At 39.6% G+C, this 17,093-nt stretch overlaps 2 protein-coding genes across 6 annotated transcripts in view; one reads left to right on the top strand and one right to left on the bottom strand.

The window, feature by feature from the left end:
* Positions 1 to 8,172, top strand: part of aven (apoptosis, caspase activation inhibitor) — a 31,559-nt gene extending 23,387 nt beyond the window's left edge. Inside the window, exons 3-6 of the mRNA XM_051410004.1 lie at positions 5,560 to 5,630; positions 6,704 to 6,799; positions 6,901 to 7,204; positions 7,463 to 8,172. Coding sequence (XP_051265964.1) covers positions 5,560 to 5,630; positions 6,704 to 6,799; positions 6,901 to 7,204; positions 7,463 to 7,617 — 626 coding nt within the window. The 3' untranslated portion in view covers positions 7,618 to 8,172. The remainder of the gene's footprint in view (positions 1 to 5,559; positions 5,631 to 6,703; positions 6,800 to 6,900; positions 7,205 to 7,462) is intronic.
* ryr3 (ryanodine receptor 3) overlaps positions 8,042 to 17,093 on the bottom strand; it is a 111,578-nt gene continuing 102,526 nt past the window's right edge. For all 5 annotated transcript variants that reach the window (XM_051409995.1, XM_051409997.1, XM_051409996.1 and 2 more), the window contains 15 exons: positions 16,965 to 17,017; positions 16,732 to 16,894; positions 16,488 to 16,574; positions 15,665 to 15,859; positions 15,405 to 15,535; positions 14,418 to 14,460; positions 14,062 to 14,189; positions 13,814 to 13,874; positions 13,475 to 13,621; positions 12,080 to 12,214; positions 11,376 to 11,532; positions 11,156 to 11,220; positions 10,281 to 10,381; positions 10,139 to 10,190; positions 8,042 to 9,245 (listed from right to left, as the gene is read on the bottom strand). In XM_051409995.1, the coding sequence (XP_051265955.1) occupies positions 9,150 to 9,245; positions 10,139 to 10,190; positions 10,281 to 10,381; positions 11,156 to 11,220; positions 11,376 to 11,532; positions 12,080 to 12,214; positions 13,475 to 13,621; positions 13,814 to 13,874; positions 14,062 to 14,189; positions 14,418 to 14,460; positions 15,405 to 15,535; positions 15,665 to 15,859; positions 16,488 to 16,574; positions 16,732 to 16,894; positions 16,965 to 17,017 (1,614 nt within the window). In that variant the 3' untranslated portion in view covers positions 8,042 to 9,149. The remainder of the gene's footprint in view (positions 9,246 to 10,138; positions 10,191 to 10,280; positions 10,382 to 11,155; positions 11,221 to 11,375; positions 11,533 to 12,079; positions 12,215 to 13,474; positions 13,622 to 13,813; positions 13,875 to 14,061; positions 14,190 to 14,417; positions 14,461 to 15,404; positions 15,536 to 15,664; positions 15,860 to 16,487; positions 16,575 to 16,731; positions 16,895 to 16,964; positions 17,018 to 17,093) is intronic.

Below are 17,093 nucleotides of genomic sequence, written 5' to 3'. Positions count from 1 at the left end.
TGAACGATAAACACATAACTGCAGGTCGTGTGTAGTGGTGGATCTTTCAGTCAGTGATGCTGACATTCTTGCTCAAACTGAATAGATTAGTCGATGGACAGATCATTTCAGTATATGTTTAATCATTCATTCAAGTTCAGTGCTAATAGTTTCTGTAATAGGTGCTAATATGTTTTATTTTAAATCATTGTGAATTGAATATCTTTTGGACAAAACAGGCAAATAAAGTTTTCTCATTCTCATTTTATACATGACGTTATTAATCGATGGATGCCCCTGCATAAACTGCTTTCATTTTTATTTGATCATTTACAATATGGAGTAAACTATTGGAACTACTAATTTCATTTAAATAACATTATCTAGCTCACTAACAGCAGTCAAAAGTTGTCTATCTTGTACTAAACATGTCATTAGCTAATGTGAATCCTGTAGCTGATAACAGAGCAATCATGTATGTTTTTTTTAAATGCAGGAGCACATAGTTCTGGTATCGCCTGTAACGGTGGCGCTCATTTCTTCATCAAAATGGGTCCTTTAATCGATAAAGACTATAATCATAAATTGTGCCCGTAGCTGACACGAAGATCAATCTAGAGATAGAGGAACATGACCTGGTTGACAGTCCTATTACCCAGACACATTTTCATTATTTATTAATCTGCTGATTATTTCATCAATTAATCATTTGGTCTATGGAAGGTTGGAATACATAATAAATACAAATATATATATAATATATAAAATAAAAAATGCAATTCAAATGTTTTATTCAACCCAAAGATATTCAATTTACAACAATATAAAGAAAAGCTGCAAATCGTTACATTGAAGAGGCTGCATCTTTTGGTCTTTTTACTACAATCAAAAGATGACATTTTATTTGGAAAATCCACCTACAGATAGTTAATGAAGTATTTGTAACATTTCAACAGTTTATTAGTTGAGATTCAACAACCGTTTTCTGATTTTACGCTACTGTTGTTAAGGTTTGGTGAGGAACATATAATTATAGATAATCTGTTAAACATCTACAGATAAAGCGGAACAGCTGAAATGTAACAAATACTACTATAATACTACGTATGTGTCGGAAACAACCAGCGAGGAGACTGAACATTTAGTTCATTTAATTCAACACAGTATAACATCACACAAGCGCCATTGTTCAAAACACGGAATAAATAACTTCCAACAACTCTGATGGATGTAAAACGTTTACGGCTACTCAGATCCCACCGAGATATTTGGATCCTCTGCGTGAACTGAGCCAAAGCACTAGGGTTAATTTAGTGGAGTGGTTTGATTCAAATGCATATCGAAAACCACGGCCTGTTTTTCACACAGCTGGCTGAGACGTCTGAGGCTACAAGTCTAGCTACGCACTTAAAACAGTGTCAGCCAAGAGCAGAGAGGGGATTTAAGTCTCTGAGATCTGTTTGGACGAGCAGGAATGAAGAGTCTGCTTTGCTCTTTCATTTTTCTTCACTCACTCCTCTTTCTTCTTCTTCTTCACACACACACACACACACACACACACACACACACACACACACACACACACACACACACACCCCTCCTCCTCCTCCAGCCCTCTCTCTTTTCTGTCTTCTGGAGGTTTGACACAAGTTTTTCTCATCCTCACTGGCAGCTGTTGCCATGGTTGTGTCAGCGCCTCCGAACTACCTGGGATGGTATTTCCATGGACACAGATCAGGATGGCATTGGGCTCTGAGGTGTAGGAGGGAGGCAGTTCACTGGTGTCAGCAGTTCTGTGTGTTGGAGACCGACTGACGGAGACAGAGCGGGGAGGAGGAGGAGGAGGAGGAGGGAGGAGGAGGATTAGGGTCTGGGAAGATATTAAACAGAGAGGAGCAGGAGCCGGAAAAAAAAAAAAAAAGAGTGAACATGAGAGTGAGAGGCGAGGGTATTTCGCTGCAGCCACTGTTAAAGGGTAATTTCAGCTCAGTGCAGATTTATCTTTTTAACACAGTTGTTCAGTTTAGATCCGTCAACAACAACAAAACGAGAGGAACGAACCGAGGCACCCCCCGGGGGGGGGGGGGAGTCGCGCGCTAAATCCTGGAGCTTTTCCATTAACACTGGAGAGGACATAATAACATTTGAATGACATGATTATACCGGTTTTCCTGCACTTCATGATGAATCACAAATTATGACCTACACGACAAAGTGACTCTTTAATGCATCATTCTCTGTTTCCATTAGAGCCCAGGAAGAACGGGATTATTTGTAGGCTGATACTGACATTGATATTTGAGAAGAATATAAATCTGACCACAATACATCAACTGTGAAATTAAATGATTATAAATAATCAAATATTATAGTCAAACATTTATAACTCTAATTTATTTAAAGGTCCAGTGTGTAACATTTAGGAGGATCTGGAAATGGAATATAATATGCATAGGTATGTTTTCATTAGTGTATAATCACCTGAATATAGGAATCTGTATGTTTTTGTTGTGTCGCCTTCCAGGGAGTCCGCCATGTTGAACCACCATGTTTCTACAGTAACCCAGAGAGGACAAACCAAACCTGGTTGTCGATGGGGGGCCTTTCGTGCTTTTCACTGCCGCCGTAGTTTCTCCCACATGCTTGGCAGGCTGAGCTGTATTCAAATGGTTGCAATCTGGAACTCCACCACTAGATGGCACCAAATCTGGGCCTTTAACAAATCTTTATTGCTTCTAACTTTTCTTTAATCTATGTTTTTAGTGGAATACTGGATCATTTTACCTCTTTAAATAAAAAAATCTGAGAAAGTTGGTTGAATTGCCCAAAATTGCAACCTGTGTTTCAAAGGACACAAGCCAAACAGATCAGAAACCACTACTTTAAAATATATACACATATTAGTGCATCCCAACTGTTAACAAATGAGTGTGTTAACAAAAAATATTGGCAAATGAATGCTTTACGCTTTAATTAGTTTTATTTAACCTAATAGGCAGGTGATAATGTTTTTGACTTTCATTTCAGGCTGCAGCGTGTTAGCTGAAATGGATCGTCTCCACCTTATTGGATTTTTCTTGACTTTGTCACTGAGTAATGGTTCCCTGGTTTCTTATTTGAATTTGATGCGCTCAGAATATCGTTAGCAAATCATGTTTGATGTGCTTAAGATAACAGTAGTCTTGTGAATTAGGTTTAAGGTTTCGACTTTACGTCCACCAGATCAAGGTCTCACACGCCCAGGTTGTTCCCGGAGGGTGAAAATCAGTCGATCTTACTGATATCAGACACCTGTGTGGCCCAACATAAAGGCATCCACCCCCTCGGCCGTCACATAAAGCTGACATTCCCCATTCCCTTCTCTTATCCGTCTGCCTCGCAGTCATTGTAACCTCGATAATGCTTCTATTGATGAATCATCTTTTCTCTGCCTGTTTGACAGCAGGGACTCGGCACGCAGACAAAAAGCCCCCCTGTAGCCTCTCCTTCTTGATCCCCTTCACTTCCCGTACATCCAAGCAATCAAGGACAACTGCAGATGGCGCTGAGCGTCCCGCCTGTAAGGCCGAGTGTGTTTATATAATCTACAGAGAGCCGATGAACAAAACGAGAGGCTGCGACTGACTGTCAGGTCTCCCGCTGACCCTCCATCTGTGTGTGACACACTGACCACAGCCTGCTCTGTTTGTGACTCTCTGCACCTTAAAAAAGTCACACTGTTCACCATCAGTGTGCTTTGATTTAAGCAAGTGAGAGTAACACATCCTCCTCCTTAAATTCTGCATCAGTTGTACTCTGTGTTGGTTATTTAAGGAGTTAGTATTTTCCTCTGTGGCTGGCTTTGTGCTGATGAAGTGTCAGGCTTTCCTTTCCTGACTGAAAACAGCTCTGGTTTTAAACCAAATGCAGCAGAAAGAATCGTATGAGCCCACAGGAGACTCTTTAATACCGTATGTTCAGTGTTATACGCTAAATAAGCTACAGCTCTGAAAAAACAAAATATTAAAATATATTCGGGGCATTTGACAGGTACCAGTAGAGACTTGGGATGTTGTGGTTACAATATAATAAAAAAAATAATAATTTACAAAAAAAGCTACTTCCAATTGTTCTGAGTTTCAGTCCTAATTTTCAATCCTCTGTTGTTTTCAAGGATGTTTTGCCCCGGGTGTCTGTTAGTAATTCACTACAGTGCTGTAAATCAATTTATTTATTCATTGTTTTGAGCTCAGGCTTTTATGTCCCTTTTTTTCCTAGATGACACCTCACAGGAATACCTTGCACCTTTCACACAAAGTCATGTTTCACAGACAAGGCACAGCTGTTAGCTGAGAAGTTTCTCTGCGTTCATTTATAGCCAGGAAGCAGATGTTTACCAGCAGTCCACTTTCAGTCTTGTTTGCTGTCGCTAATTACGTACCTAAAGGTTGTTTCCATAGCAGGAAAATATATAATAATATATAATACAATATACAGGAGGAATAAAAACAATTGTTTGTGGCTTTAGATGAAGTTATGTGCTGTAGGAAGTAGCTGCACCCAGCTGCTCACCAAGAAATAGTCCCCAAATACCTTAAATTGTTTACATTACTAAGCATATCAAACAAACAAGAGTCAGTATGTTAATTAGTGATCTTTAGATGTGCTGGTAAGAGGCTAGTTTGTTCCTTCTGCTTCCAGTCTTTATGCTAAGCTACGCTAATCTCTCACTGTCTACAGTGGTAGTGATGTCATAACTTCACTCTTGGAAAGAATGCATGTCGGACGTTTTCCCTTCAAAAGCGTTTATTGCCTCAAACAAAAGGCTGGCTAACTGTTAGCGTCATGTAGCATTCAAGTGTTCCTTCCTTCTATGTTTTGAACAAAGATAACCTTTTCTCCACTTCATCTATAATTATTCACAGCCAGCCTGTTATTCCACCCAAAATGAAAATCACATCCACAACATGAGGAGTTGTAACAGTGGTACTTCACTCCTGACCTCCGTGGAGTGGTCGTATTGGATGCGGTGTTGCGACTCCCCATGCGTGCTTCCTCCTCTCCGCCTCACACAAACAACACAAGTTTCATCAGGACAGTTTTCTCGTTTATTTATTTGTTTGTTTTCTTCATAAAAACTGCTAAGAGCTCTGAACAAATGTCTTTACCTGTCCGCCGAGTGTGTGGCACTGCTGCCGTTGGTGCTTATTAATAATACCGTCTCAGTGCCTTTGTAGTCACAAGAGCCCTCTGCCAGTTGATGTTTTGGAAGCAAAGTGGCGCCGTATGCTCGCCCTGCTTTAGCTCTCGTACTGATCAACAGTTTACACAAAGCTATTGACAGCTTTCCAGAGAAACACTGGTTCAGCATTTCAGACATTTTAGGTGTGAGAGCCACTCGCTAGGCTTACATGAGCACTGCAGCTGGTTCAGTCACACACAGCCTGGAGTTGTCTTTGTGCTCGAAATACCGGATAAGTAATAAGAGGATAAGTGTTGTTTTGAGCTGAACTAAAACACACGGTTGCAGTTCCCAGCAGTCCTGCAGGGAGTCGACTGCAGCAGTTAATATGTCAAACTGTATTTCTGTGTCTTTCTCAGGAGATTCCTTCACTCAATTCCGGTTTTCAGAGGAAAAGGACTGGGAGATGGACTCATTTACAGCCAGTCAGGTAAATCTATATTCCACCCAATCTTCAGTTTAACACACTTTGTATGGATCCTTCAAGCAGACATCACGACTGGACTGAAAATGCTCAGCAGTGTAGGGCCCTTTCACAGGATATAGGTCCAAACTTTTGGTCTGACCCAAACAGCTGAATCAAAAAGAGGTGGTCTAGATCAAATTGAACCATGGTTCAGCTTGTTTGTATTGGGAAAAGATTATTATTATTATTATTGTTATTATTATAATAATAATAATAGTGACAAAGTGAATCCAGTGAATTTTCCTCCATTCATTCAAACTGCGATAGAAAGCTACCCATCGAATTGACATCATGCTGACAGTCTCATGTTGTTGTCACATAGGTGATGATGACAGGAGGTATGTCATGTATTGTTCTCTTGGTGCGCTTACGTAATTAAAATGTGAAACCAAAACTAACCAGATCAAATGTATTCACTGAAACAAAAATGCAAACCTTGATTTGAACCTTCCGGTGTGAAGGCTCACAACCTGTCTGTCGGTTGGTGCGTCCACTACTATTATATGTCTGTACTTTAAAGGTCGGATATTTATAAAGCCTATTTAGGACCAAATAATGGAACCGGCTACAAAATGTGACAATAATAGAGAACCTAATACTGAATACAAAGATGTGACTGCTGATTTTAACACAAATACCTCTATCATCTTAAAATTGATAGCTTTTTAATTTGCCATCATCACTCTTCCAGCACTCGTCTCCGGTTGTGGAAACAAAGCAGTGCATCAAATACAGTCAGGTTATATAACGGTTCCTGAACCCTTTCTACTTCTTGTGTACAGTCAGAGCTACAGTGTTTTGTTTCACTTGTGTGCAAAGTACAAAAGAGTACTGACCTGCACTAGTAGGCTACTTACAATGATTACAAAAGATTTAACATGTTGCGCCAAGGTTTTGACAGACAGTTTTCATGCCCCTGGACACAGAACAGATCTCCCAATGCTTAATTCTCTAAATTCTGAGTATTACTTTTATAAGTTTATGATAAATCCAAAAAACAGCCGCTTTTTACATTTATTTTCCTGTTTCCTCTCTAGATGTCTGCAGTGTTTGTAGACCTCCCAGCACTCGCCCAGAGCCTCCAACAAGTGCCTCTCCACCAGAGACTCAACCTGGAGGCCGAGCTGGTTCAGGTAGGCTGTTTGACTGCACTTAAACAAAGCTGTTAGCTAATGTTTTTAATGTTTAGAATCTCAGTGCCCCGTTGAGGTCATTTTTCCACTAATCGTTTCAGGTCTCGACACCTGTAGAGCTGCCGTCTATGACTCTCGCGCCTAAACAGGAGATACCCAAAACAGCCACGTTGACTCCTCCGCCTGCAGCTTTAAAAGTACTCAACATCAACCAGAAAGTCCTCACGGCTCCAAAACCTGCATTGGTCCCAGACTCACAGGTTTCCTCGAGCGCTGCAGAGCCGCTGGTGGACGATGTCAATGAAGAGCTGGACCAGCTGCTCAGTTTACAGAAACCAGTCTTGGGTGTTTCAGGAAGCCAGTCTGAGAGTGTCGCAGACGAGGAGAGTGCAGTTCCAGAGAAAGGTATAGTATATTCAGCATGCTTTATTTGACCTCTATCATTTCCTCCCAACTCATAGGGAGTAGTTTGACATTTTGGGGAATATGCTGATTAAGTTTCTGGTGGAGAGTTAGACGAGAAGACTGATACCACTGTTATATCTGTACGGAACTTTGCTGATTTTCTTTTTGAGATATTAAACCTTAGCACTGAAGAATTTAAGCACTAAATATCAAATAAGTTCAAAATCATGTCCCATCATGTGTTCTTTTAATCTGCAGCGTGTGAGGAAGTGAAGGAGGTGGTACTGGAGGTGATTGGAGAGAAGATGGAGGAGGTGAAAGACAAAGACGTCACACCTCCCAAGTCCGCTTCCGTCAGGAAGGAAGTGACAGAGGAGGACCTGGAGGACTGGCTCGACAGCATGATCTCCTGACCATCAGCCACCAAGGAAAGGCTTGATTAAAGACACAAGACTTCTATATAATGGAAACTGGACTTTGAGTTCCCTACTTCAACTTCCGTCCTTTAAAAATTTAATCTGAACTGTGAAACATTCGACCTGAAAGCCGATTGCAAAGTTTACATGCTGGACAGACGTAAAAAGGACTCGATAGTTTTCTTTCAGGTTGGCCTCCACTTTTTTTGCTTATTAAAAAAATGGTGGTCAAGTTACTTTAGAGGTGTAGAGACGGGACAGTACGTCTCGAACGTTTGTGAGAATGTGTCATGATGTTCCCTCTGCACTTCATGTTTCAGAGAAATGATTCTCTGTTCTTTGTGAGACTGTGAAAGTTACACACCACAGGAGTGTCGCCATCAGAGGGATCCTCAGCTGCCGAAAAGGGATGGACAACACGTTTGATTTATTGCGTCAATTACTTTATTCATTTCCTCCCCCTCATCAAAAGAAATGCGGTTTACCAAAGCTACTACATACATATAAATGGCCATACAATAGCAGTTTGTCGTCAATAAATCCTTGAACCAAGTTGTTTTTTGTTTTTTTTCATTTTGTTTTGGGGCTCTTCTACTGTGGAAAGAAGTGCAGGCGGGCAGGACACCACAGCTTCGAAACAAAACCAAACTAAGCAACATTTATACAAGGATCATCTAGATTTTATACAACAAATGTCTTCTCTCTTTTTTTTTTATGTATTTAAAAGCCACAAAACTAGCTCAAGCTAAATCTCTTCATAACTAATCCAGAACTAGAACGCACTGCTCGTGTTGGGAGGAACAAAAATGATTCTCTTTTTTTAAATTTTTTTTTGCATAGTTTCTCATAAGGCACGTCGGCACTTGATAAACACCTAAAGTGAGTCGTCTCTGGTCCTGGAAGAACCATCTTCTGTAACTCTTCATTTCTTTTGACAGATTTGAAAGGCAGATCAGGTCTCACTCTCACGTCATTTGAATGTTGAACTGGATCAACAGTAATCGATACTAGCAGCACACATCCATTCGGTTGGTTTGGTAGTAAGTGACACAAACATCCTGGCGTTAATCTAGAAATTGTGCATATTCAGACATTCAGTTGTCATGCTGTAACCCTTCACATGTATCAAATGTCTACACACAACAAATTGTGCAACAGGTTGGGGTTAAGCAAGTGAAAAGGCAATGTGAATCAAAAGAAGAATTTGCATAAAAGAGGCGTCGTGGCAAAGTGACTATTTTCGGTAACGAGGAAGAGGACTTGGATGCACAAACCCGAAATGTCCAATCAGTTGTTTTGTCTTTAAAATAATTTTCTTGAAATTATGTTTTGTATATCTGAATTCAACATGAATGTTTTTGTTTTTCTTCACATTTTTTCTTTTTCTTTTTTGACACCATGGCAGCAGAGAAAGTCCAGCGAGTGTTCAGGTTCTGTTAACAGGGTGAAGTCAAGTTCAGCGTCTCTTTCAGATAGAAGGAAAGTAAAGTAGAGAGGGGTGTTTGGGGCACAAGACGAGGCTGACCTCTCTAACCCAACTGGTCCTCATATTGCTTACGGAAGCAGTCTCCAGTAGGGTAGAAGTCCCAGCATCTCTCCTGGTACAACTTCCACACGAAGGACTCCTGGAGGGGAAACAAATTAATCTGTTTATAATGATTTCATTTAACACAGTAAGAGTTTACTGGCTATGGGGAGTACCGCTAAGCCTTCTTAAAAATAGGATCATGTCCTTTGAGGTTCAGAGTAATGAAAAGATGCAAAGTCAACACTAACTGTACGTTGTAACTCGTTTCAGACTAAACTTTACACTTGGGTTGGTTGCACCATCTCTACTTAACCTGTAACATTAAAGAGTACTCCACCAATTTAGCATTGAACTCCTAAAACATTGTTGGACCCAAAAAAAGCACTCTTCTATGATAGAAATCAGGAGCCTTTTCCACACGGATCTCAGCGTTACTTTTCATAAAAGATTGTTGAAGCTACAGATACATGTGCGAGTCCTGTGGAGCGATAACATGCTCATGACTGGGTCACAAGCATGGCATTTGTTTTGATTAGTGAAACGTGTCAACAGGAAATTATTTCATAATGCAAATCGTAGCTTGCGTGTTGCAAATTTGATCTGAAATGACCAAATGACAAAAAAGGCTCTTTATTATCTGCACAAACACTAAAAGGTCAATTGTGTTGTCCTTTTCCTGAAATTTGTGACATAAGAACGCCGCGTGCACATCAAATAAAAACAACTGGAAGCTCAGGTGCACGACAATAACAAGTTAATATAAAAAAAAGTCAAAGTGAACCCACGCATTGCTTCTTCCTCCTGCTAAGCTGTACTTATGCAACATAACAAGTGGGTTGAAATGTTGCACAAGTAAAACCTACTGAAGTTTCAGTAACCTTCCTTTGCTGTCTTGAGACTGATCAGACATAAGATACATTATATACAGCATCTCACAGAAGAAAATGATGAATTGAAGCTAAAATATAGATTCTGAAACTTGTCACGTACCTGACCCGTGTGTTCAGTCTCATCCTTGTTAATCAGGTACATCAGGAAGAACCTGCACACCGGACGACATAAAGTTAGATAAAGATCAGAAATGCTTCAAACTTTGGTCTTTTTTTTTTGGTGTGTTTGTTGCTGCACTCACAGGTAGTTAGCTAGGTTGTGCTCTTGTAAGGTGTGGGTTTCAAACCCGTGAGGCGTCCGGTCAAAGTAGTCATTCCCAATGCCACAGATGAAGCATTTGGTCTGAAAGAAGAATACGAGGGGATGTTCACATTTCGATACAGACACACCACAGCTGGTCAGCTTACAAGCACTTCCAGTAACATTTAGGAGGCTCTGGCAGCACAAATGGAATATAATCTCCAGAACTATGTTTTCATTAGTGTATTATCACAGCAATTGTTGTATTAATTATTGGACAATTTTGGCGATTGTCATGCTGCATTTGACCCAAATGAAATTACAAAGACTGACAGTAAATCGTGCTGCACTGAAACTGACGTGTTGATTGATTTTCTGTGGTGTCACAAATCTCACAAAGATAAATCATTTTTTTAAAATAAAAAAATAAAAAATAGTTTAAAAAGTCAGGACTGTAACTTGATGAATGACAAACAAAAGTTACTGTTGAAGTTTTAACTCCTTTTCACTTTTAAATGTTAAGGTAAAAATGTGTGACAAAACAGCATCATAATGAGGCACTGGCCTACAAATCTTGTTCCCCAGATAAGATAACATGTTTGTTTGATGCAGACCCCCAAAAATCTCATATCCTCATGATTTTAACAGTATTTTCGGTGAAAATCTAAATTGTGATGTAAAAATGATCATTCCAACTAATTGTGAATCATATCGCAATTGCAAAATAATAGCAATATGTTGTTTTTACTGTATTGCCCAGCCTTACACCAACCCTATCGAACTGTACTAACTGGGAAAACCAACCAATTTTCCTCCACATCTATGCATCAGTGTATGACTGAAGGAGTTGTTTCCTCTTAATCTACACTTTCTCACCTCCATGTCCTCCTTCACCTGCTCCTGCTGGTCTCTCAGCTCACCAAAGGCATCAATGATCAAACCTGAAGGAGGGTGCAAAAGCTGGTCATAGCACTGAGCAGATCTTAACACATCTATCAGGCTGATATGAAAACATGACGCGGCTGCTGTATGTGGAGATAATACACGTGAGTCTGTGTTATAGATCTACTAAAATAAACAGCATGTGAAGATTTACCCTGAATGATGGCCAGCAGGATGACAATGACAAAGAAGAAGAAAGTGATGTCAAACAGGATGCGGTACAGCTCATAGGGGTCTCCAGCTGGGTCCTCCAACTCGTCTCCAATACCACCTCCAGCTCTCACACCCACGTACATGTGGAACAAATAGCACTGTTGGCGGAGAGAAAAAAGGGAAACTTACTTAGAGCTTTAGTCATTTCACATTTTGTTTAAAGCTGAAATGATGAGTAGAGTATCGAAGGCAGCTGTATTTTGTTCTGTGGTAGGGAAGGAAAATCTAAATTTTATTTTCTTCCTTCATTTCAGACCAAAAAAATGAATAAATCAAGTGCACTTTGTGGCGGAGAATTCAGTGTGCAACTGGACATTTGGTGTCATCTATTGCTAGAAGACAAAAAGCAAAAGCCTGAAGAGCAAAATATGTATATAATAAGACTGCATTGTGCAGAAAATGAAATATTTAAGTTCACAAAAAAAAAAAAAAAAAACCTTTACTTGGTCCAGTAGTCACCTCCTGCATTCATACACATCCTGATGAAGGCCAGTTAATCTAAAATGTTCAACCACTCAAAATAAAAGCCTCAGGAATCTTTTTCAGCTCCAAACATTTGACCTCACAGGGCTGCAGCCTTTTTTTACTTCCTCAAAAGGAAGCCATTTTCATAAGTTAACAGACTTCAGAAGTGGTCAGACGTACTGTCATCATGTCGTCACACTTCATGTCGGGTTCATCCTCATCCTCGCTCTTATTGTAGAACTTCCTGAAGAAGTTGAAGGCCACCACGGTGTAGAGATAGACGACCACGGCCAGAAGGCCCACAGTCAGCACAAGCTAGAAGGAGATGCAGTTTTTAATAAATATGGTACTTGCATGTAATGAGACATTTTATTGGACCTTTATTTATTCCCAGTGAACAAATGAGCTGCGAGTTGAGGGGGCAGCAGCCTCCTCGAAGCACAAATGACTGACTCTTGTTTAAATGAAGATTTACACAAGAAGAGTCAGATGTGGTTTTTTTTAATGGGAAAGTGGAGCACAAAAGAACTGCAAGTATTTCAAGGCCTCTACAGCTGAATTGGGGATTTCAGGGCAACTCTCATCAGTGTATCAAGAAGACAGTTCAACCCTTGATTTACTTTTACCTATTTCACCAATTTATTCACTACTTTCAGCTTATTTATGGCATTTATTCAATACTAATTATCTTATTCTACAATCTGTCAGGGGTGCAAAGTACCCCTGGTTAGGAATTACTGATCTAAACATCTCAACCTGAGAACTATTCTCCCTTAATTAAATGAAGAAGCACAGTGAGAAGAAAATTCAAATCTATCTCGTCTTTAATTTGTCAGATAAACTAGGAAAGAAACTAGATATAAGTTTTCGTCTGCTCTTCGCTGTTAAACCTATTTTTCCACATTAAGTTATTTTCACAGTTTCTCACAAAAACCCTTGGCAGTAAAGTATGAATGACCCCAAGTCCCTATTAGTCAGAAGTGAAAATGCCTCTTGGATGAGAGGGGGTGGTGATACATCCTCAAGACTAAAACAGCAGATCATATTGCCTATAACTTTTTATTACGAATATAATTCCATTAATTTATTTCTCATGATGTTCATTTGAAGATATCCTGTGACCCGGAGGACTGTGGATCCTCATCAACATACAGTTTCTGTTTCAAAGCTCCATCCTTTTTTTTCCAGAGGATAATCTCTTGATTTAATTATGTTGATGTTCAGTCTGAATCAGTATGAATCACAATGCTAGTTGTTCTCTCCCTATTATGTATCACAGACCACTTGTAGATGCAGATTAGATTTTCAAGTATTTCAGTGTAAAATGAGGGCCTAAAAATAACAGTTTAGCCAGACAGTAGCACACAATTTCTGTATATTCTTCTGAACTCATTACAAACTACACAAACATTTGCCTTCATTTTTAAGGTTTCCAAGTTTGTACAGGAAGCTCAGAAAAAGGGAAAATGGAAGTTACAAGAAAAAGCTGCTCTGCTGTACATTGTTGAGTGTGGGGCGATTATTGTTGATGTGTTAATCTGTAGTTTGACTCCCTCTGCTGGTTGAACTAGTTACCTGCTTGCCGTTGTGAGTGACAGAAGACAGGATAGTACGAAGGGTCTTGAAGCCCATGGCGATGTCCAGCAGATGGGCAGCAAAGAAGAAGTTGTTGAAGTGTCCAAAAATGGACATGACGGCATACCAGATCAGATACAGGAAGTACTGCAGGACAAGAAAGGCAACTCATTAGTGTAAAATTTAAGGATGTATCAAGGATTTCAGCCTTGATACATGGTCTGCCAGCTCTACCAGGTAAGCTATCCAGGCACCCCAAAGTTAAACATTTTTATAGCTCTATTTCCTGCACATTGGTGTGAATACAAAGTGCTTTTAGTAAACATTAAATTAACTTACATTGTCAGTCAAAACCACGCCAAGTTTCCAGATGTGGTACTTTGTATCAATGGAGCTCAGCCTGTGGATGAGAAATCACAATGTTGAGTCACAGTAGCGGCATTTTCATCAGTCTATCTGCACAAACACATGCTCCTATTCAGACACCCAATGTAATATAAAAAGACTATCACTATTTGTGTCTGCATCCGTATTGGAGTATATCCAGCCTTTCGGAAGGAAAGAGAGAACAAGGGTTGAGTTCTCACCAGGAGAGCAGGGAAGCTTCCTTCTCTACAGTCTCTATAGTGGGGTCAAAGTCCAGAGCGCTCTTATCCAGGCCTAAGAGCTCAGCGATGCGTTCCGCTCCATACATGTCACCGTATTTGTTGATCACCTACATATACAAAGGGAGAACAGTGGTGGGAAAAAAGTCGAGTCTGTTTTAGTTTTACAATAATTTCAATACACATAGCACATGTGACTATTACCTTCAAATAACTGAACACTGCACTACAACAATCATCTAATGGATTCCTCGAACAGAATCTTATCAAATTAAGTGATGTGGACATAAAAATGTTCTACAACCGAGCTGCCACACCCGACATGAGGTCAGACTCACCTTGCGCTTGATGAATTTATCCCAGTAGTTACTGGGGAAAGACCTGTAATGGAAAGTAGAATTGAGACTCAGCTGAGCTGTGGTAATATGAATAGTTTGATTAAATGCATCTATTAGAGAAGCTTTAATAGAATTCTCCTTCAAAATATGATTGTACTGCGCACATAATGTGTCACCTGGGGATGATCAGGAAATCAACAACAGTGGAAATGTAATGTGTTTATGTTCTGTAGAGTTGCTGGTGAAGCTTCATGTAGTGACAATTTTCATCATTGGTTAATCTATCTCTCTGTTTTTATAAATCCACTATGTAAATATTTTCTAGGAATGAAATTATGTTTTTGTCTAAAATGAGAATATCCAGGTAAAAAATGTTGCAGTTCATTTAACCCTGTCATGCTTTAATTGAATAATTGTGTATTCTATAAAATGGCAGAAAAGAAGGACAAATTCCCACACCAACCACTATTTCCCACAGGAAAGGCCTGTTTTGTCTAAACAACAGGGAAGTGTGCATTTATTACAGACATTTCTATTGTCCAAACAACAGTTAAAAAACCCATAAAGGATTTGTAATAATATGAGATGGACAACAGCTGTAAAACCTCACATTGGAGAAGCTTGAATATACAAATGTTGAGTATTATACTGTTGAATAATTTTCTATAAATCAACTGAATGATTAACTGAGTAATCATTCCCAATAACTGCTGAACCCTCTCATCAGCAATGTGTGAGACAGCCTAACCCTTGACAAACATATATTTTTATAATACTAATGGATATTGGAACAAGCAGGATGAAGTGTTTAGACTTAGACTTTACTTTATTGATCCCTTTGGGATGACTCCCTCAAGGAAATTGAATATCAGTTCACTAGTATACTAGGAATAAAGAATGGTTGTTAAATGAATCATATAAATCATTACGACAGTCAAGATTTTAGACTGATGTTAATGCTAGGTGTGAATGAGCCCAGTGACTCACGGGGTGTTGATGACAAGTCGATCCCACTGGCCTTTGATGTCATCGTCAGACGGTTGTTCAGTGATGTAGAGACCGTCAAATTCAAGCTTCCTAGCAATCTCCTTCTCCCTCTTGAACACCACCAAAGGAACCTAGAGGTAAAATATTAAGATGGGTAATTAAAACTGTAACTCACACAATGGTTTCGTCTGCAAAGAAATTTGTCTCAGCTAACTGAAGACAGTCTGTTGAAACAGTTATAGTATGATGAAAATACCTACCTTCAGACAGTAGTACCCAAACAAACAGACGAGTGAGATGACAGTGTGGAATACAGCCAGGAAACGCAGAGTTGGTAACATGTAGCCAGTGCTCTCCTGCAGGACAAACTCATCCATGTCGAAGAGTGTGTTCTCATCATCTTCCTCTTCACCCCATTGGTTTTCATCATCTGTGTCTTCATTTTCACCAGTGACCTAAAGAGCACAAATGATATACCACATATACAAATGAATGAATTTCCACTATATTTCTCAAATTTGTTAATAGTTTTGGTTTTGTCCTTCAGTTTTCCTAAAATGCTTTCTAGGATTGTTAGTGATCATCACATTGAAATAAAAATAAACTATCCGTTTTACATGGTTAAATCTAAAGATGGCTTTTAGATGGCTTCTTTTGTTGAATTTGTAGAGACATAATCCTTGTGAGAGAGCGGGTTGTCCACTAATCGGAAGGTTGTTGGTTCGATCCCCAGCTCCTCCCGCCACATGTCGAAGTATTCTTGAACAAGATACGGAACCCCAAATTGCTCCCTATGCTGTGCATCGGTGTGTGAATGTGTATGAATGAGTTTGTTTCTGTTCAATGGGCTTTGCCATCACTGAGTGAATGTGTGTGAAAGGCCAAATGTGGCATATAGTGTAAAAGCGCTTTGAGTGGTTGGAAGACTAGAAAGGCACTATACAAGGACAGGTCCATTTACCTAATTCCTAATATTAGAATAACAATAGTAGACTGAACACGCATTACTTTGTATTATTGTTTCAAATTGGAACTTTTGTTAAAATTTGCACTACATTTGGATAGAAACTTGAATTTAGTTACCTTGTAGAAGAGAAGAATGAAGTTGATGGCAAAACATACAAACAGGGCCAGGAAACGGAGGTTGTAGAAGTTACGAGCCAGGTAGTTCTGTAAGCAAAGAAATGTTTAATTCACTGTAAGACCTACTGCTGACTGCTTTGCAATTGCCTGTCCTTATTTTGGAAACAATTTACAAAACAAGGAATGAGTATTATACCAAACGATAATGAAGAAAAAGACTAAACTATTTAAAAGAAGGGCTCACCAGCATCTTGGTCCGATAGACATCCAGCAGAGCAAAGATACTCGACATGAAAGCAGGCGACGCCTCTTTAGGCTGACTCGATTTGGTCTTGGGCTTCTCCTCCACCACAGGCTCCTTAGCCTCCTCCTCCTTTGGCTTATCCTCCTTCTCCTGGTTCTCTGTGCTGTATTCAAAACAGTTCATTTTATTTTGTATGATGATAATTAATTTTCCTCTCACTTAATTTTACTCACTCTGCTTTCTCTGGTTCGCTCTCTGGGGTTTCAACAGGCTTGGCAGCAGCTTTCTGCAAGAGGAGTGCATTTTCATGAGCTGAGAGACCGAAAGGAAGTGATAATGATATCTTAAGGGATTAAAGTCAT

The sequence above is a fragment of the Dicentrarchus labrax genome, unplaced genomic scaffold (assembly GCF_905237075.1).
Source record: "Dicentrarchus labrax unplaced genomic scaffold, dlabrax2021, whole genome shotgun sequence".
In the NCBI taxonomy this organism is placed as follows: domain Eukaryota; kingdom Metazoa; phylum Chordata; class Actinopteri; family Moronidae; genus Dicentrarchus; species Dicentrarchus labrax.
This window is presented reverse-complemented; position numbering and strand designations above follow the sequence as displayed.